This window comes from Narcine bancroftii, chromosome 4, assembly GCF_036971445.1.
Source record: "Narcine bancroftii isolate sNarBan1 chromosome 4, sNarBan1.hap1, whole genome shotgun sequence".
Lineage (NCBI taxonomy): Eukaryota > Metazoa > Chordata > Chondrichthyes > Torpediniformes > Narcinidae > Narcine > Narcine bancroftii.
Window position 1 is genome coordinate 196,820,429 of NC_091472.1, and position 20,985 is coordinate 196,841,413.

At 48.8% G+C, this 20,985-nt stretch overlaps 1 protein-coding gene and 1 non-coding gene across 4 annotated transcripts in view; one reads left to right on the forward strand and one right to left on the reverse strand.

Moving 5' to 3' along the window:
• Positions 1–20,985, reverse strand: part of rimbp2b (RIMS binding protein 2b) — a 179,609-nt gene that overhangs the window by 33,433 nt on the left and 125,191 nt on the right. For all 3 annotated transcript variants that reach the window (XR_011356321.1, XR_011356320.1, XM_069933561.1), the window contains exons 14-19: positions 14,746–14,901; positions 12,740–12,857; positions 9,875–10,027; positions 9,041–9,222; positions 3,115–3,292; positions 92–195 (exon numbers count right to left, since the gene is read on the reverse strand). Coding sequence is in view for 1 of the 3 variants with exons in the window: in XM_069933561.1 (XP_069789662.1) it covers positions 92–195; positions 3,115–3,292; positions 9,041–9,222; positions 9,875–10,027; positions 12,740–12,857; positions 14,746–14,901 (891 nt within the window). In the remaining 2 variants the exon portion in view is untranslated. The remainder of the gene's footprint in view (positions 1–91; positions 196–3,114; positions 3,293–9,040; positions 9,223–9,874; positions 10,028–12,739; positions 12,858–14,745; positions 14,902–20,985) is intronic.
• LOC138762537 (U6 spliceosomal RNA) lies at positions 6,869–6,975 on the forward strand. The gene has a single exon (XR_011356945.1). It is a non-coding gene; the product is annotated as a U6 spliceosomal RNA (small nuclear RNA).

Sequence of the window (20,985 nt, forward strand, 5' to 3'; positions counted from 1 at the left end):
TTGGAACCCTCCACTTTGGTGGGCTAGGACGAATCGGAGGGCAGAACAGGCCGGGGAGAGGCCCCCACTCTCCCACCCCCAACTCCCTCACCTCTACGTCAACGTTGGGTGAGCTCTCGCGTGGGTCGTAGTCGTACAGAGCCACCATCCTCCGGCTCGGCACAGGCAGTGTGCGGGATGTCCTCCGATTCCGCTCTGGAGGGAAGGAAAGGCCGGAGTCAAAGGTCGGCTGGAATCACCTCAGCCCCACCATCATATCCACACTCCTGGACGAGCCTTCGTCTGAAGCAGCAAGGATGCAGACTGAAGCAATCAGGGGCGGGGGGGTGGGAGGAGGAGAGAGGGCAAGAAGATGGAGGGGAGGGGGATGAGAGGAGGAAAGGGAGGGGGATGAAGAGAGAGGGAGTGGTACAAGGGGGATGAGAGGAGGGAATGATTTGAGGAGGGGAATGTTGCGAGGTTGGGGAAGGGATGAGGAGGGAGGGACAAGGAGGGAGGAGAGTGGAGGAAAGGGCAGGAAGAGGGGAGGGGTTGAGGGTAGGGAGGGTCTGATTTCCTTGGTCATGGTGTTAGCAGAACCACGCTCCGACACTCCAGAAATTGGAAATTCACACAGGAATCACCGCTCGCACTGATCAAGGGGCTTTGACCTGAGAGTTTCACTCTTCCTCTGTCCCTCCCCTTTTTTTTCCTCTCCCTTATCTCCCCTCCATCTCCCAATTTCCCCCTCTCCATCCACCTACCTTTCTCTCTCCCCATCTTTCTCCCCTCCCTCTCCTTCTTGCCTTCCCACCCTTCTGTCCAGCCATCTCTTTTTTATCTCCCTTCTGACCCCTCTCTCCCCCACTCTCTTTTCCCTCTAACCCCCTCCCTCCTCTCTTTCTACTCCCCTCTCTCTCCCTCCCTCCCCACTCTCCACCCCTCCCTATCTGAGCTCCTCTCCCCCCCTCTAGCTCCTTTCACTCTCTCTCCCCTTCCCTCTCTCCCTCCATTCTGCCCAGACACTACCTGGCCTGCTGGATGACTTCGTCCTGCCCTGTGCTCTGACTGACCACAGGCCAGCTGCCTGCACCGTTGTGCGACAGGAGCTAGCCACTGGTGGGGGCCAACTTCCCCAGAGTTCTAGTCTCTTCATTGACACTAACTTCTCGAGCACTAACCCTGGCCATGGGTGTGCCACCCCAATGATGCCCATGAGAAGGGCATGTATCTGTCATGCCCACACATCCCAGGGGGTTCCCATCTCACGGAGCTGACCAGGTTCTGCACACACCGTGCACAGAGGCAACACAGACGCCAGGGAACGGAAGCTCTGGGTGACTGCTCCCTCCCTGCGGGCCGCCGGGACTGGCTAGGTGGGGTTCTGCCACAGCTTTCAGCGGGATGGGACACCCCAGTGGGCTGGCTCTCCTCCCATTAGCTTGTCTCATTCTGCAGAAACCAATCAGTGGCTCAGTGTGGGTTCAGGTCAGAGGTCAGAGAGACCGGGGTCAGGGTCAGGTAGTGCAGATCAATCCCCCGAGCCAGGGCAGAGAGGAGCAGTTCACCATTGTTAGTGGGAAACACCAGAAGTGCCAGGGACACAGGGAAGGTTGGATCAAAGGCTGAGGGGGTGATCACACCCACTCACACTCACTCAGACATGCTCACACACTCACACATGTTCACTCACGTACACACTCACACATGTTCACTCACTCACACACTCACACATGCTCACTCATATACACACACATTTACACACTCACAAACTCAGGAACTTTACACACACACACTTATGCACATACTCACATGCACACACATACATACACATTCACTCAATCACACATACTCACTCACACATTTATTCAATCACACATGCTAACTTGCGCTCTCCCTTGCACACACTCGTGCACACAAACTCACTCCAACACACAGACAGTAAGCACACACACTCACACTCAGACTCAGACATGCATACATCCCCAGACACACACACATCACACACTTCGGCACATGTACACAGACAGACTCAAACAGTCAAATGTACAGAACACACACACATTTGTGTGCACGACATAATCACATGTACACAAATATACACAAACCCACCACGTAAACACACGTGCAAACACATGCACATTTGCAAGCAGATACAGACTTGCATGCCACATTTCCAGACACCATCTCTAACATACCTGTGCTGATGGACACAGGCATGCAGCCAGTAGCAAAAGTCATCAAAGGTACACCCCAATTTCCACCCCCCCCCAGCCAAACGTGCACCTCGACCCACTAGCTCTCGAATGCTCTTTCTGACACGTAGTAACTCTCACACCTCCCATTCATCACACCCGCAGCCTTGCACGCACACACCTTCTCTCAGCCCTTCCGACACACACGTTATTTAAGGTGAGTAAACCAACGGAATGAGAAGCACAATGCATTTCATTGGCCCAAAGCAAGTCAGCACACTCAGACGATGGACAGCACGTTGATGACAACAAGTTAGGTTAGACAGACCTCGCTTGGTCTTTCGGGACCTGCGGTTTACAGAGCCCGCACTCTCTTTGCAACGCTCAGGTGTGGCTTCAGCAGGGGAGGCAGAAACAAAAGAAGAAGAGAAAACATGAGTCTATCCGAGGGTTCTTCCGACACCGGAGGGTGTCTCTGAGCTGCGGCAAGCCGCAGGAGTGGGGAGCTGTGGAGATAGCTGGGGAGCTGGGCAGGATGGGGAGGGGACTGTCGTTTCCCCCCCCCATGACTGAGATTGATGGGTCGACTTTTGGGGGGCTTCTGAACCTCGCAGAGGTTTGGCCTGTGACTCCCCCAAAACCCCCTCCACCCCAAAACCCCCATTTAATGAATGGAAGACATGACCTTGTTCCGCGGCCCTCTCTGCCCCAGTGAGTGCCCACCAACCCCAGTGACCAACCCGTCCTCTAGCATCACACACTCATCTCCATCGGTTCCAAAAATCGCAGACCCTGCCTGACTGAAGCTGTTACCTGTTGCACCAACAACCAGAAGCATTCCCTTTGCTGCAAACCAACACACACACAACCGCTGTACATCAGGAGATTGCAAAAGAGTGCATTCTGGGCGCAGCAGTGAGGGCCTTGCCCAATAACCAACCGGTAACACCAATCGTCTCCACACGAGTGTTGAGAGGCAGAAACCCTTGCTTCACCAGCTGCTCCACCATCTCCTCGCTGTCCGCCTGGATTTCCGACACCATGTTACATGGGATGAGACCAACTCTGCAGCCTGTCTCTCCGTGGTAGAACCCATCAGCGTCTTTGGTCCCATGCACCTGAAAGATGACCTCAGGTTAACCCCAGCTGGCCCCGTCCTACAGAGACTGTGTGCAGCCCAAAGCCCCAGCACCCCATGAGTGCCGTTGAACCCCACAGCGTGATCCCAGGAAACGAGGAGTCAGGTATCCAGCTGAGGGCTGGTTTGGCGACAGGTGCTGACTCTGAGGGGACGATGCCCTCATTTAATCCTGTTTCTGCCCCCTTCGATCGGAACCCAAGCCTGACACCTGCTCCCACCCTTCCCGTGAAACCCCGTCCCCCGGAGAAGTCAGTCTTCTGTGTGAACTGAGTTTGAAGCCCTTGCCACACCGTGACCAGTTCTGCACCAGACCTTTGGGCCCTCACCAGTCACCCCGGGGTCCAACCTCCACCCAGGTGTGTAAGTGTGTGAAAGGTTGCCTGTAGCTCCCACACTTGTTTCATCTAGCTGCAGCTCCTGACAAACCAAGTTAAGGAATTGGAGCTGGAGTTGGATGAACTCCAGATCACTTGGGAGGCTGAGGGGGTGATAGACAGGAGTTACAGGTACACTATTACATGTAGGAGGCAGGAGTTGGGTAGATGGATGACAGTCAGGAGAGGGAAAGGGAACAGGCAGGCAGTACAGGGCACCCCTGTGATACTTCCTTCAATAACATGAATACTGCTGGAGGGGGGCTGGGGGAATGACACGAGCCAAGGTGATCAGCTCTCTGGCACGGAGTCTGGTCCTGTGGCTAAGAAGGGAAGGGAGGAAAAGAGACGAGCTGTGATGGGGGATTCCATAGTTAGGGGGACGGATATGAGGTTCAGAGGAAGAGATCGAGTATCTGGATGGTAGGTTCCCTCCCTGGTGCCAAGGCTGGGATATCTCAGATTGAGTTCACGGCATTCTCAGGAGGGAGGGTGAGCAGCCGGATGTCCTGGTCCATGGAGGGACCAATGATGTGGGTAGGAAGGGAGAGGAGGCCCTACAAGGAGAGTTGGGCGCAAGGTTGAAGGACAGGATGTCCAGGGTTGTGATCTCGAGATTGTTGCCCGTGCCACATGCCAGTGAGGTTAGAAATAGGAGGATGCTGCAGCTTAACACGTGGCTAAAGGCATGCTGCAGGAGGGAGGGTTTCAGGTTTCTGGATCGCTGGGCTCTTCCAGGGAGGGTGGGACCTGTTCTGACAGGATGGTTTGCATCTGAACTGGAGGGAGACTAATATCCTTGAGGGAAGGTTTGCTCGTGTTGCTCCGGTGGGTTTAAACGAGATTTGCAGGGGGTGGGAACCAGAGTGCCATAGCAGATAGAGGAGGGAAACAATGATGTGAAAATTACATGCACTGTTAGAAGTCAACAGATTGTACGTGGTGGAAATGTTCTAAGGTGCATCTATTTCAATGCAGGGAGTATGGTAGGGAAGGCAGACGAGCTTAGAGCATGGATCGGTATGTGGAATTATGACATGTGGCAATTAGTAAAACAGTTGGAGGACTGGCAGCTCAATGTTCTGGGCTTCTGTTGCTTTAGATGCGATAGAACGGGGAGATGAAAGGGAGAGGACTGGCATTGCTCGTCGAGAAAAGATCAAAGCTGTGCTCAGGCAGGACAGACTCGAGAGCTCATCTACTGAAGCTGTATGAGTGTTGCTGAGGAACGGGAAAGATGCGGACTTGTATTATAGACCACCCAATAGTCAGTAAGAATTGGAGGAGCAAATTTGTAGAGAGATAGCGGACGGCTGGAGGAACGTAAAGTTGTGATAGTAGGGGATTTTAATTTTCCACATATTGACTGGGATTCCCAGACTGTAAAAGGGCTGGATGACTTGGAGTTTGTGTTCAGGAAAGTTTTCTAAATCAATATACAGAGGTACCAACTAGAGAGAGTGGAATATTGGATCTCCTTTTAGAGAAAGAGACAGGACAGGTGACAGAAGTACGAGTAGGGGAATGATTTGGGTCCGGTGATCATAATGCCATTAGTTTCAAGTTAATTATGGTGACAGATGGGTTGAGCCTCGGGCTGAGATTCTAAATTGGAGAAAAGCTAATTTTGAAGAAATAAGAAAGGGTCTAGAACAGTGATTCTCAACCTTTTTCTTTCCAACACATCCCACTTTAAGTGTTCTCTCTGTCATCGGTGCTCTGTAATTAGTAAGGGATTGCTTAAGGTGGGATGTGGGTGGGAAGGGAAGGATGAGAATCACTGCTCTAGACCCAATTGCTATTGAAATATTTTGCTGGAGAAAAATTGTCATTGGCCCATTTCCTTTGGAGTTATGAAACCGAGCACATAATGAGTCAATGAGGGACTATTAAAACAGTGGTTTTCAACCTTTTTCTTTCCACCCACATCCCACCTTAAGCAATCCCATACTAACCACAGAGCATCTATGGCATAGGGAATACTTAAAGTGGTATGTGAGTAGAAAAGAAAAATGTTGAGAACCACTGATCTCGAATGCGTGGATTGGAATAAGTTGTTTTGGATAAGGATGTGAGAGGTAAGTGGAGGACCTCCAAAGGTGAAAGTTTGAAAGTGCAAAGTTTGTATGTTCCTGTCATGGTTAAAGGCAAAGTTAGCAGGCATAGGGAACCTTGGTTTTCCATGGATATTGGGGATCTGGTTCGGAAAAGAGAGAGAGGGGTATAGCAGGTATAGGCAACACTGAACAAATGAGGTACTTGAGGAGTAAACAAAAATGCAAGGAAAACCCCAAGGATGAAATCAGGAAGGCTAAAAGAAGACACAAGGTTGCTTTGGCGGACAATGTGAAAGACTCATTGGAAGGTGTTCTAAGCGATTGGATATACAAGTATTGAATAGCCATGGACTGATTAGGGATAATCAACATGGCTTTGTTTGTGGTAGGTGCTGTTTAACTCGTATTATGGAGTTTTTCAAGGCTGTGGATGGACTTTAGTAAGGCCTTTGACAAAGTCCCACATGGGAGGTTAGTCAGAAAGGATCAGACACTAAGTATCCATGGTGAAGTAGTGAACTGGATTCGACATTGGCTGGTTGGGAGAAGGCAGAGAGTAGTGGTGGATGATTGCTTCTCAGACTGGAGGCCTGTGACCAGTGGTGTGCCTCAGGGATCGGTGCTGGGACTAGTGTTGATTGTCATCTATATCAATGAACTGTGTAGCGGCAGCCGGGGGCAGGGCTTCATGTTCGAATTGTCCTCGTAATGCCAGTCGACCACGAGTCCCGGGGGCCCGAGCTGAGATGGCGCTGGACCCCTTCCACCTCGGTGACGAAGCCCGCAGACGGAGAAAGGCATCGGGAGTGTTATGACATCACTTCCGGTTTTGGAACGGCCAGACCGGATGTGACTTAAAAAGTGGTCTAAAGAGAGATTAAAAACAATTCTTTGCAGATCGCAACCTGAGTCAGTGCTTTCTTAAAAGCTGTGACTTAAAAGGCTTCACAATCTGGATGATAATGTGGTAAATTGGGTCAGCAAGTTTGCAGATGACACTAAAATTGGGGGTGCTGCGGATAGCGAAGATGGTTTTCAAAGCTTGCAGAGGGATCTGGACCAGCTGGAAAAATGGGCTGAAAGATGGCAAGTAAAGTTTAATGCTGATAAATGTGAGGTGTTGTGCTTGCTTTGGCAGCACATGTACTAAAATTGGGACGATACAGGGAAGATTAGTATGACCCCTGCACAAGGATGACACGCAAATCCATGAAGTGTTCCATATTTTTTTTTAAAGTGTGAGGTGTGGCAGTTTGGTAGGACAAACCAAGATAGGACACACTCGGTGAATGGTAGGGCACTGAGGAATGCGGAAGAACAGAGGGATCTGGGAAAACAGATACAGAATTCCCTGAACATGGTGTTCACGGGCAGAAACGTTGTAAAGAGAGCTTTTGGCATCTTGGAGTTGGGATGTTATGTTAAAGTTGTATAAGACATTGGTGAGGCCAGATTTGGAGTATTGTGTGCAGCTTTGGACACCTAACTACAGAAAAGGTATCAATAAGATAGAAAGAGTGCAGATATGATTTACTAAGATGTTTCCCGGACTTCAGGAACTAAGTTACAGGGAAAGGTTAAACAGGTTAGGACTTTATTCCCTAGAAAGTAGAAGAATGAGGGGAGATTTGATTGAGGTATTTAAAAGTATGAGGGGGATAGACAGAGTAAATGTAGATGGGTTTTTTTCCACTGAGGGTAGGGTAGATACAAACCAGAGGACATGGGTTAATGGTGAAAGGGGAAAAGTTTAGAGGGAACAAGAGGGGGAATTCCTGTGTGGAACGAACTGCCAGATGAAGAATCTGGACAGGTACATGGATGGGAGAGGTATGAAGGGCAATCGATGGGGTGCAAGTCAGTGGGACTAGGCCAGAAAATGGTGCGGCCAAGGGCTGAAGGGGCCTAAGCTGCAATGTTTTATGTAACCGCCACCCCTACTCCTCCAGCCTCTGCTCCCCTCCAGCTCACTGTACACCCTAGCATTCAGAAATCTTTACATACCTGCTTCATCACACCTCCCTCCATCCTTTCCCAATCCCTTCCCCAACCCCTCCTCCGATCCTCCCTCCACCTTCCATGACCCTCCCACTCTCCCCTTCCCCTACTCTCCCTCCCCTTCCCCGACCCTCCCTCATCCCTTCCCCGATCTTCCCTCCCTCTTCAACCACCTCCCCCTACCTTCCCTCTCCCTACCCCGATCCTCCCTCCCCATTCCCTGACCCTCCTTCCACCTTCACTGATCCTCCCTCCCCTCTTCCCTGCACCCACCCTCTACCCACCTCAATGCACCCTCTCACCACCTAGAAAACTCAGACACCTCGAAGACTTAGGATCTGTGTGGGAGCAGGACCCAGGGACTGAGTGGGACCAGGACCCAGGGGCTGTGTGGGACCAGGACCCAGGAGCTGTGTGGGACCAGGACCCAGGCGCTGTGTGGGACCAGGACTGTGCGGGACCAGGACTGTGTGGGACAGGAAGCAGGTGGTGTGAGATGCACTGAGGTGGGACAGGGGCTGTTTCATGGGCCGATGCACCTTGGGGGCTGGGTACTGTGTCCATAGCAGGTCAACATCCCGTCAGACCACAATGTCAGGGACAATGGTGCAGGGCTCACTGCAGGGACACCCTGCTGCCTTTCCTTCTGGCTGCCATAAATGGCACTGGGTCCAACTGCCACTCTGCAATGAATCATCGGTCAGGCTTTTCTGTCATATTGGAGTCCTGAATTTTGAAGTCCAATGTGCAGGAAGGATTATGAGACATGGTCAACTGCGCACTAATGCACCTATGGAAGAGTATGGGATAACACTGGCACAGGGGTGACACTGTACTGGATGGCATTGGTACAGGGGTGGCACTGGCACGGGGTGACATTGGTACAGGATGGCATTGGTGCAGGGGTGGGGGTGGCACTGACACAGGGTGATACTGGTACAGGGAAGAACGTACATGGTGACACTGGCACAGATGTGGGACTGGTACAGGGTGGCATTGGTACCTAGGATGACACAGGTACAGGTGGCACTGGTGCAGGGATGGCACTGGTTCAGGGCAACATTGGTACATGATGTCACTGGTACAGTGGTGACACTGGTACAGGGGTGGAACCGGTAGTGGTGACACTGGTGAAGGGTGGCACTGGAACAGGTGGTACACTGAGGCACAGCACCTCGTTGACCAACTGCTCTCTACTGTACCCGCTCCTGAGACTAGACCCATTTCCCCAACTGTCTGTGTGTTGAGCCAGCTGGGGCAAGCATCCCCTGGCCCTCCCTTCAGTCCCACCCTTACCTGGATGATCTGTCCCTCGGTGAAGGGCAACTCCTCTGCTGCATCGGGGTTCGGTGACATTGAGAATGGATCATAGTCAAAGAGAGCCACAAAGATCCTGGTCGGCTGGTCTTCAGGGCTCAGCTTGGGCTTGGGGTCTTTGTACTGCTCTGGGGACAGGCGTTCTCTCCCGTGGTGACTGTCTGCAAAATCGCCGAGTATGCAGTGAGCCTGACAGAACGGTTCACACACCACATGGGGTACGCAAAAGTCAGGGTGCACGAACTACACAGGGAGTATGCAAAATGAAGGGGCTACACACAAGGAACAATGTTTGCACAACGCAGTGTACATAAAATGCAGAGTGTATGCACAAGCACCATGTACACAAAACACAGGCTGCACATGCACACACAACACAGGGAGTAGACACAGGCTGAACATACAAAATACCTCAACTAACACCCTCATCTCCCCTCAACCTCCCCACCCTTCCTCCCCTCACTCCCACCCTCACTACCCCTCATCCTTTCCTCCCCTCACCTCCCACTCCCGTCACCCTCACCCACCCCTACATCCCCTCACACACCCTCCTCCCCACAGCGCCTTCCCACCACCCCCCACACCCACTACCTTCACTTGCCACCCCACCCTAACTCCCCTCACCCCACCTATCTCCCCCATGCCTCCACCCACTGCTCCCCTCACCCACCCCAACCACCACCTTCTCTCACAGTATGCTTCATTGTCCCCACCTACCCACAACAGTCCCCCATACCATGTCCCTTCAGCAAGGCCAACACCTCCCCCACCTTCCTCGAACAAACCACAAGCCATACAGTGGAGCGGACCCACCATATCTGTGCTCGGGCCCTGAGGTACGTTGATGTGGCCACCTCCTTCGTCCTGGGACGTGACGATAATAAGTTTCCTCTCGTGAAGGGGATATGGGTCCTTCAATCCCGGAGAGCGACCGTCCTCCCTCACTATTACTGTCGACTGTAATCTCTGCAGAAGCAAATCAAGGGCGAATCTCATAGAGTTAGAATGTCCCACACAGCCCTGTACACCATCCCATCTCTGACTGTCCCACACAGCCCTGTACACAGCCACCTGACTGTCCCACACTGCACCAGTACACTACCCCATCTCTGACTGTCCTACATAGCCGCGTACACCACCCATCACTGACTGTCCCACACTGCCCTGTAAACAACAACCACCTCTGACTGTTTGGCATTGTCATGTACATGACCCCCATCTCTGATGGTCCCACACTGCCCTGTATCCCACCTCATCTCTGATTGTCCCACACTGCGCCTGTACACCACCCCACCTCTGATTTTACCACACTGCGCCTGTAGACCACAACCATCTCTGACTGTCCCACACTGTCCTGCACACCACCCCATCTCTGACTGTCCCACACTGCCTTGTACACCACAACCATCTTTGACTGTCCCACACTCCCCTGTACCCCACCCCATATCTGACTGTCTCACACTGCCCCGAACACCACCTCATCTGACTGACCCACACTCCCCTGTACATCACCCCATCTCTGATTGTCCCACACCGCACCTGTACACCACCCCATCTCTGACTGTCTAACACAGTCCTGTACACTGCCCTATCTATGACTGTCCCACACTGACCTGTACAGCACAAACATCTCTGACTGTCCCACAGTGCCCTGTACTCCACCCCATCTCTGACTGTCTCACACAGCCCCGTACACCACCCCACCTCTGTCCCACACTACACTTGTACACCACCACATCTCTGACTGTCCCACACATCCCTGTACACCACCACTTCTCTGATTGTCCCACACTGTTCCTGTACACCACCCTATCTCTGACTGTCTCACACAGTCCTGTACACCACTCCAACTGTCCCACACTGTTCCTGTACACCACCCCATCTTTGACTGTCCCACACATCCCTGTACACCACCCCATCTCTGACTGTCCCATACTGCACTGTACACCACAACCATCACTGACTGTCCCACTCTGTGCCTGTACACCATCCCATCTGACTGTCCCACACTGCCCTGTACACCACAACCATATCTGACTGTTCCGCACTGTCCTGTACATCACCCCATCTGATTGTCCCTCATTGCCCTGTACACCATGTCATCTGATTTCCCCACATTGCCCTGTACACCCCCCATCTCTGACTGTCCCACACTGCCCTGTACACCATCCCATCACTGACTGTCCCACACAACCCTGTACACCATCCCATCTCTGACTGTCCCACACTGTGCCTGTACACCACAACCATCTCTGACTGTTCCACACTGTCCTGTACACCACTCAATCTCTGACTGACCCACACAGTCCTGTACACCACCCCATCGCTGACTGACCCACACAGTCCTGTACACCACCCCATCTCTGACTGTCTCACACTGCCCTGTACACCACCCCATCTCTGACTGTCCCACACTGCGCCTGGACATCACTCCATCTCTGATTGTCCCACACTGCACCTGTACATCACCGCACATCTGACTGTCCCACACTGCGTCTGTACACCACTCAATTTCTGACTGTTCCACACTGCCTTGTGCACAACCATCTCTGACAGACCCACACTGCCCTGTACACCACAACCACCTCTGACTGTACCACACTGCGCCTGTACACCACCCCATCACTGACTGTCCCACACAGCCCTGTACCCAACCTAATATCTGACTGTCTCACACTGCCCTATACCCCACCCCATCTCTGACTGTCCCTCACTGCCCTGTACACCACCCCATCTCTGATTGTCCCAGACTGTGCCTGTACACCACCTCATCTCTGATTGTCCCACACTGCGTCTGTACACCACCCCTCAGATTGTCCCACACTGTGCCTGTACACCACCCCATCCCTGACTGTCCCATGCAGCCCTGTACCCCACCCCATCTCTGATTGTCCCACACTGCGCCTGGACACCACCCCATCTCTGATTGTCCCACATTATCCTGTACACCACCCATTACTGACTGTCCCACTCTGCGCCTGTACACCACCCCATTTCTCATTGTCCCACACTTCACCTGTACACCACCGCATCTCTGACTGTCCCACATTGCCCTGTAAACAACAATGATCTCTGACTGTTCTGCACTGTGCCTTTACACTTCCACACCTCTGACTGTCCCACACTGCACCTGTACATCACCCCACCTCTGACTGTCCCACACTGCCCTGTACACCACCCCTCCTCTGACTGTCCCACACTGCCCTGTGCCTCCCCATCTCTGATTTTTCCACACTGCGCCTGTACACCAGAACCATCTCTGACTGTCCCACACTACACCTATACATGAGCAGACCGACTGTCCACACACAGGCAAACTGACTGGGCAGAGATGGGGGGGGTAACTGAAGACTGGAAGAAGGGCAGGGAAAAGGACTGATCAGGGAGCTGCCACCAGTGAGTTTGGCAGGATGCTGCTTGTGTTGTAGCTCCAATGTAACAGAGACTGTTACACCACCCCTGTGTCAGGACATGGGAGGAGTGGGGTGGAGGGTTGGGACAGGCAGTGTGCTCCAGCAATAGATAGCAAGCACTTAGTGCCAACCTCCCTACCCCTCTAATGGTGGTGTTGGGGTGGGTGAGAGGCACATGAGAACGCTGTTGGTCAAATCAAGGGAACGGGCGAACACAAGCAACTGGCACACACTCAATGGGCTGAATGGCCTCTTCCTGACTCACCGATGGAGGGCACTGTCATTGGCCGCACCCTGTGTCCAGAGCTACCGTGTGAGGCCCTTCGGCCCGTGTGATTCGTCCTGTCCGACATTCGGCCATGTCCCACGGTGGAGCCTAACATCTGGAGAGAGAAAGGCAGACAGAAAAGGGGGGGGGGTGGGGTAGTTGGTGGCACCTGGAACTCTGTCCTATTGCAAAGAGTAAAAGAAAATTCTACTTGGGAGAACTCTAGTCTACAGGGAGAGCAGTGCAGGGATGCGCAGAAATTAATCCTGTGAGCAGACGAGCTGCAGAAAGCATATGATAAGATTCACAGATAGCAGTCTCACAGATGAAGCAAGGCAGAGCGGGCGTGCGCCAGGAGACAGGCTGCAGACAACAGGAATAAAAAGCAGTAGAAGAGTGCGGAGCGTTAATGGTGATGGGCAAGCAGATGGAGGGTTTGGTCCACACACCAGCAGTCTCTCCTTCTCCCTGTGGACACAGACAGTGACTGCATTTGGAACACTAGTGTTACTTGTTTGGATTTGAGTTGTCCTTCTGAGCTGCTTTGGCCCTGGGACCATCTCCCATGTTTCTCGCGGCTTCCAGTTGCTGGCTCTGCGCCCCGGGCCGTGCTGGGAGGCAGCGTCTGACACGGCCGTGGCCCTTCCTCCTGAGGCCTCCTCGCCGAATGCGTCCTCTTCCACGCTGACCTGCCTCTGCAGAGAGGCTCGGCGCCGGATATGGGCTCCGTGCCCAGCTTTGTCCGGCCCCCAGCAGCCCGAGGACAGGGGCTCCGGCACACCAGGCTCAGGCCTGGGGAGGCTCCCCGCCCGCCGGCTGCCAGCTGCATCCTCCTGCGGGCTGTCGGCCGCACTGGAAGCGGAGCCCGCTCTGCCTCTGCGCGTTGGTGCATCGGCCGAGCACGTGGGGCACCCGCATGGGGTAGGCCTCTGCCACCTCTCCGGCCCGGAGTGGGTAACTTCTGCGTTGCTGGCCCAGGACCGGGCAGTGGGTCCCTGCGCCAGCCAGGCTTCTTCGCACTGCTCTGGGATACTGCAGAGTCTGTTCAGTGGCGAGGCCTCCGGGCGCTCCCTCACAGGTCCTCCAACATTACTGCTCTGACAGGAGATCTACAAGTGGTGGTGAAACGAGAACAGAGGAGGCGGAAAGCAGTGAACCAGGAAGAGAACATAAAGACAGATTAGTTTCTGAGCTAGTGGGGGGAGGGGAGAGCGTGGTCCCCTCCCGACAGGAGGAGGCAGGCTGTTAATAGGCCATCTGTAAAAGTAAGGTCAGGACAAAGATGTTATTAAAACAGACGGTGGCTGGAAGCTGGACACAGACAAGGCCTGACCACACCCCCCCCCCCAACCACCCCCCTGCTCTGCGAATGAGGCAGGCAACCAAAGGGTGAACACAAAGCAAGCAACAGGCGACACACAGGAGCAGTGGTGTGATCCAGGGTCGCAGGACTCACCCCAGCCTGGTCAAAGACCCCGAGGAATGGGCATCACCAGGCCCAGGACTCACCCCGGCCCGGTCACAGAACCGGGAATAGGTATCACTAAGCCCAGGACTTAACCTGGCCTGGTCACAGATCTTGGGGAATGAGATCACCAAGACCTAGGACCCAATCGGATTGGTCATGGACCCTTGGGAATGAGCAACACCAGGCCCAGGACTCACCCTGCCCTGGTCACGGACCCCGGGGAACGGGAGAGTTTGCTACCAGAGTGTTCGGTGCTTGGGCGTTGGATGGACAGTACTGGCGAGGGTCCAGCCTCTGCACCACTCCCCCATGCCAGCCCATCCCCTCCTCCCACCACACCCCACCTCCTCCGCGGCCTGGACTCTGGTTGCTCTTCGCTCTGTGTCCCTCTCCGTGGACCCTGCCTGACCTGCTGAGTGTTTCTGGATGTTTCTGCGTTTGTTTCAGTTCCAGAGGGAAGCTCAGATTGCCCCAGGGATGAGTGGGGCTCTGGCCCACCACAGACCCGGTAAGCCTGGCAGCAGGCTGGCCTTACCTTCAGGGCTGTGTGCGCAGTTGTGCTGTGCTTTCGCCGGCCCCCCTCCTCCAGCTGCATCTCCGAGTACAGCTCCTCCTCATCCTCCTCCAGTATGTCGGACAGGTCCGAGCCTCGACTGCTCTCTGATAGCTCATTGTCCCCATGGCCACTGTGCTGAAGACACAAAGGAGCCAAGCGTCACTCAACAACCACCTGCGTTTGTATACCCCCTTCAGTACCTCGGGCTGCCTTGCGAGGCCAGGAGACCCAAAAAGAGGGGCTGAAAGTTCAGGTGTGGATTCCAGAGTCTAACCCCACCCCCACTGATGTTATAACACCATACGATTTCGGAGCAGGAAAAGGCCTTTCTGCCCCTCAAGTCCACTCCGCCATTCCAACATAAGCTGATCCATTCTCCCACTCAGCCCCACTCCCTGCCTTTAAATTAAATTTTGAAAATTTAAATGTAGACAAACAGCACGGTAACAGGCCTTTCTGGCCCATGGGCCCGTGCCGGCCAATTTACATCCAATTGGCCTGTAACTCCCGTACGTTTCTGAAGGGTGGGAGGAAACCAGAGCACCTGGAGGAAACACACACAGGCACAGGGAGAATGTACAAACACATTACAGACAGCGCCAGTTTGAACCCCGGTCGCTGGCACTGTGTCAGCATCATGCCAATTGCTATGGTAACCATGCCTCCTTCTCCTCATAACCTTTGATACCCTGATACCTGCCAGCCTCTGCCTCAAATACACCCAACGACCTGGCCTCCAGAGCTTGCCCAGTGGCAGGAAATTCCAGATTTCACCACTTCCTGGCCAAAGAAATTTAAACGGGCACCCTTCAATCCAATCTGCAAATATCGATTCCCCTCCCTCCCCTGAGCTGTGGCCTTGCCAGTCTTCCATCTCATCCTCACCCTCTCTCCAGAGCCTTGCATCTGCTGGCTGACCCGTCCAGCAACAGAAGAAACTGGAGGAGTTGGCCATTCAGCCTGTCGAGCCTGCTCCACTATTCAATGAGATCATGGCTGATCTGATGATCGACTGATCTCCACCTACCTGCCTTTCCCCATATCCCTTAATTCCCCTACTACGTAGAAATCTATCCAACCTTGTCTTAAATATGTTCACTGAGGTACCCTCCATTGTTTCAATGGGCAGCGAATTCCACAGATTCACCAGCCTCTTGGAAAAGCAGTTCCTCTTCACCTCCGTCCTAAATCCACTGCCCTGCATTTTTTTTTTTTTTAAATTTTTTATTTTTCACACCATAAATCACAATAGCCATGATATACACTTTTTCTTTTCCACACATTTACAGTGACTTTTTCTCCCTCCCCCCTCCCTCCTCCCAAGCCACCCCCCCACCCCCCCCCTCTCATCCATTTTAGGTATACAATCTAGGTTGCATTAATTCAGTTAGACAATGTTGTCATTCACCAAAAATACACCAGAAATTCTACTGAGTCCATTCTTTTCTTTTCTTCTCCTTCCATCAACTTAGGTAATGTTTGTTCCCGGTAGGTTTTCGCTATTGTATTTAATGTAAGGCTCCCATACTTGTTCGAATATTTCAATATTATTTCTTAAACTATATGTTATTTTTTCTAATGGAATACATTTATTCATTTCTATATACCATTGTTGTATTTTCAAATTATCTTCCAATTTCCAGGTTGACATAATACATTTTTTTGCTACGGCTAGGGCTATCTTGACAAATCTTTTTTGTGCATCTTCCAAGTCAATTCCAAATTCTTTATTTTTTATGTTACTTAGGAGAAAGATCTCTGGATTCTTTGGTATATTGTTTTCTGTTATTTTATTTAATATCTGATTGAGATCATCCCAAAATTTTTCTACTCTCTCACATGTCCAGATTGCATGAATTGTTGTTCCCCTTTCTTTTTTACATCGAAAACATCTATCAGATACTGTTGGGTCCCATTTATTTAACTTTTGCGGTGTAATGTATAGTCTGTGTAACCAATTATATTGTATCATACGCAGCCTCGTATTTATTGTATTTCTCATCGTTCCAGAGCATAACTTCTCCCATGTTTCCTTTTTTATCTTTATATTTAAATCTTGTTCCCATTTTTGTTTAGTTTTACCATTTGTTTCCTCATTCTCCTTTTCTTGCAGTTTAATATACATATTTTTTTTAAATCTTTTGATTAACATTGTATCTGTAATCACATATTCAAGGTTACTTCCCTCTGGTAAACTCAAGTTGCTTCCTAATTTATCTTTCAAGTAGGATCTCAGTTGGTAATATGCCAGCGCTGTATCTCCAGTTATATTGTACTTATCTCTCATTTGTTCAAAGGATAAGAATCTACTTCCTGGAAAACAATTTTCTATTCTTTTAATCCCTTTTTTTTCCCATTTTCTAAAGGCAAGGTTGTCTATTGTAAAAGGGAGTAGCTTATTTTGCGTCAATATTAGTTTTGGTATTTGGTAATTTATTTTATTTCTTTCTACATGAATCTTCTTCCATATATTGAGGAGATGGTGTAATACTGGAGAAGTTCTATGTTGTACCAATTTTTCGTCCCATTTATATAATATGTGTTCAGGTATCTTTTCCCCTATTTTATCTAATTCTAGTCTCGTCCAGTCTGGTTTTTCCCTTGTTTGATAAAAATCTGATAGGTACCTTAATTGTGCGGCTCTATAATAATTTTTGAAGTTTGGCAATTGTAAGCCTCCTTGTTTATACCATTCTGTTAATTTATCTAGTGCTATCCTCGGTTTCCCCCCTCTCCATAAAAATCTCCTTATTGTTTTCTTTAACTCTTTGAAGAATTTTTCTGTCAGTTGTATTGGCAATGCCTGAAATAAGTATAGTATCCTTGGAAAAATGTTCATTTTAATACAGTTTATCCTTCCTATCAGTGTTAGTGGTAGCTCTTTCCAATGCTCTAAATCGTCCTGTAATTTTTTCATTAGTGGATTGTAATTGAGTTTATATAATTGGCCTAGATTTTTGTTTATTTGCAATCCTAGGTATCTTATTGCCTGCGTTTGCCATCTGAATGGGGATTCCTCCTTAAATTTTGAGAAATCCGCGTTATTCATAGGCATTGCTTCACTTTTATTTACGTTTATCTTGTATCCCGAAACTTCTCCATATTCCTTCAATTTCTTATATAGTTCTTTTATTGATAGTTCTGGTTCTATTAAGTACACTATCACATCATCCGCAAACAGACTGATTTTATATTCCCTGTCTTTTATTTTTATTCCTTTTATATTATTATCTCTTCTTATCGATTCTGCTAGTGGTTCTATAGCTAGCGCAAACAATAATGGTGATAGTGGGCATCCCTGCCGCGTTGACCTGCTTAAGTTAAATTGCTTTGATACATGTCCATTTACTGTCACTTTCGCTAACGGTCCCTTATATAATGCTTTAATCCAATTAATATACTTCTCCGGTAAACTGAATTTTTGCAATACTTTGAACAAGTAATTCCATTCTACTCTGTCGAAGGCCTTCTCTGCGTCTAAAGCAACTGCTACTGCCGGTGCTTTATTTCCTTCTACTGCATGAATTAAGTTAATAAATTTACAAATATTGTCTGTTGTGCGTCTTTTTTTGATAAATCCAGTTTGGTCTAAATTTACCATTTTCGGTACCTGTTCTGCTAATCTGTTCGCTAATAGTTTAGCTATTATCTTATAATCTGTGTTTAGCAGAGATATTGGTCTATATGACGCTGGTGAGAGTGGATCTTTCCCTTGTTTTAGTATCACTGTAATTATTGCTGTTTTACATGAATCTGGTAAGTTTTGTGTCTCATCAATCTGGTTGATTACATCCAGGAGGGGCGGTATTATTAGGTCTTTAAATGTTTTGTAGAATTCTATTGGGAGTCCATCCTCTCCTGGTGTCTTATTATTTGGTAAATTTTTTATTATCTCTTGTATTTCTACTGTTCCAAATGGTTCTGTTAATTTATTTTGTTCCTCTATTTGTAGTTTTGGTAGTTCAATTTTAGTCAAAAATTCATCTATTTTCCCTTCTTTCCCTTCGTTTTCGGTTCGGTATAATTGTTCATAGAATTCTCTGAAGTTTTCCTTAATTTCTTTTGGATTATATGTAATTTGTTTGTCTTTTTTCCTTGTTGCCAATACCATTTTCTTAGTTTGCTCTGTCTTAAGCTGCCATGCTAAGATTTTGTGTGTTTTTTCACCTAGTTCATAATATTTCTGTTTTGTCTTCATTATATTCTTCTCCACCTTATATGTTTGTAATGTTTCATATTTTATTTTTTTATCCGCCAATTCTCTTCTTTTGGTTGTATCTTCCTTTATTGCTAATTTTTTTTCTATGTTTATTATTTCCCTTTCCAACTGCTCTGTTTCCTGATTATAGTCCTTCTTCATCTTGGTTGCATAACTTATTATTTGCCCTCTAATGAATGCTTTCATTGCGTCCCATAGTATAAACTTATCTTCCACTGATTCCGTATTTACTTCAAAGTACATTTTTAATTGTTTTTCAATAAATTCTCTAAAATCCTGTCTTTTAAGTAGCATGGGGTTTAATCTCCATCTATACATTCTTGGAGGGATGTCCTCTAGCTCTATTGCCAATAACAGGGGTGAGTGGTCCGATAATAGTCTAGCTTTATATTCCGTTTTCCTAACTCTCCCTTGAATGTGGGCTGATAACAGGAATAGGTCTATCCTTGAGTATGTTTTATGTCTAGTCGAGTAGTATGAGTATTCCTTTTCTTTTGGGTTTTGTTTCCTCCATATGTCCACAAGTTTCATTTCTTGCATTGATTTAATTATAAATTTGGTTACTTTGTTCTTCCTGTTAATTTTTTTCCCCGTTTTATCCATATTTGGATCCAAATTCAGATTGAAATCCCCTCCTATTAGTATGTTCCCTTGCGTATTAGCTACCTTCAAAAAGATATCTTGCATAAACTTTTGATCTTCTTCGTTAGGTGAATATATATTAAGTAGATTCCAAAGCTCCGAATATATCTGACATTTTATCATAACATATCTCCCTGCTGGATCTATTATTTCCTCTTCTATTTTAAATGGCACATTTTTGCTAATTAATATAGCCACTCCTCTTGCTTTTGAATTATACGATGCTGCTGTTACATGTCCTACCCAATCTCTCTTTAATTTCTTGTGCTCCAATTCAGTTAAGTGTGTTTCTTGGACAAATGCTATATCTATTTTTTCCTTTTTCAGTAAATTTAGTAGTTCCTTTTAATTTGGTTATGTATTCCATTAATATTTAGAGTCATATAGTTCAGCGTAGCCATTTTATATTTTGTTTATCTTCTCTTTCCGTTTTTCCATCATTACCTTTCCTCCTTTTCCATTTCTGTTTTCTTATTTTCAACTCTTTACCAGACAACATTCCTACAACATCCAACATTTTCCTTATTCTCCTATTTCTATCTTCTTTATCCCCAATCTCCCCTTCCCCTCCTGAGTTGCCCTTTATCCCTTGTCGGACAACCACATCTCCCCTCTCCATTTGGATTTGCGAATCCACTCGCAAGCGTCACCTGATTTTGCAGTGACCGCTCTTTTCCCCCACCCAGCCCCCCCCAGAAAAGATTTCGCTTTTTATATGTCACAAAGGTCACTCTTTTAATTCCCTCCTTATTCTCTCTATTCCATTACCTTCTCTTATTAATTCTTGTCTATACTCTCTATGTTTTCCTCTAATTACAGATACTTTCACATATGCCCATTGTCTCTATTCACTCTTATACCTCTTTACCCGCATACATATCAATCGTGATAATTTTTGCTCTCATTACCCGTCTTCATCCCTCAGTCTATTTTTGTAATTGTTCTGCAAATTTTCGTGCTTCTTCTGGATCCGAGAATAGTCTGTTTTGTTGTCCTGGAATAAATATTTTCAATACCGCAGGATGCTTCAGTGTAAATTTATATCCTTTCTTCCATAAAATCGCTTTTGCTGTATTGAACTCTTTTCTCTTCTTTAGGAGTTCAAAGCTTATATCTGGATAAATGAAGATTTTTTGCCCTTTATACTCCAGTGGTTTGTTGCCCTCTCTTACTTTTTCCATTGTCTTCTCCAGTACCTTTTCTCTTGTAGTATATCTTAGGAATTTTACTACAATAGATCTTGGTTTTTGTTGTGGTTGTGGTTTAGGGGCCAATGCTCTATGTGCCCTTTCTATTTCCATTTCTTGCTGTAGTTCTGGACATCCTAGGATCCTAGGGATCCAATCTTTTATAAACTC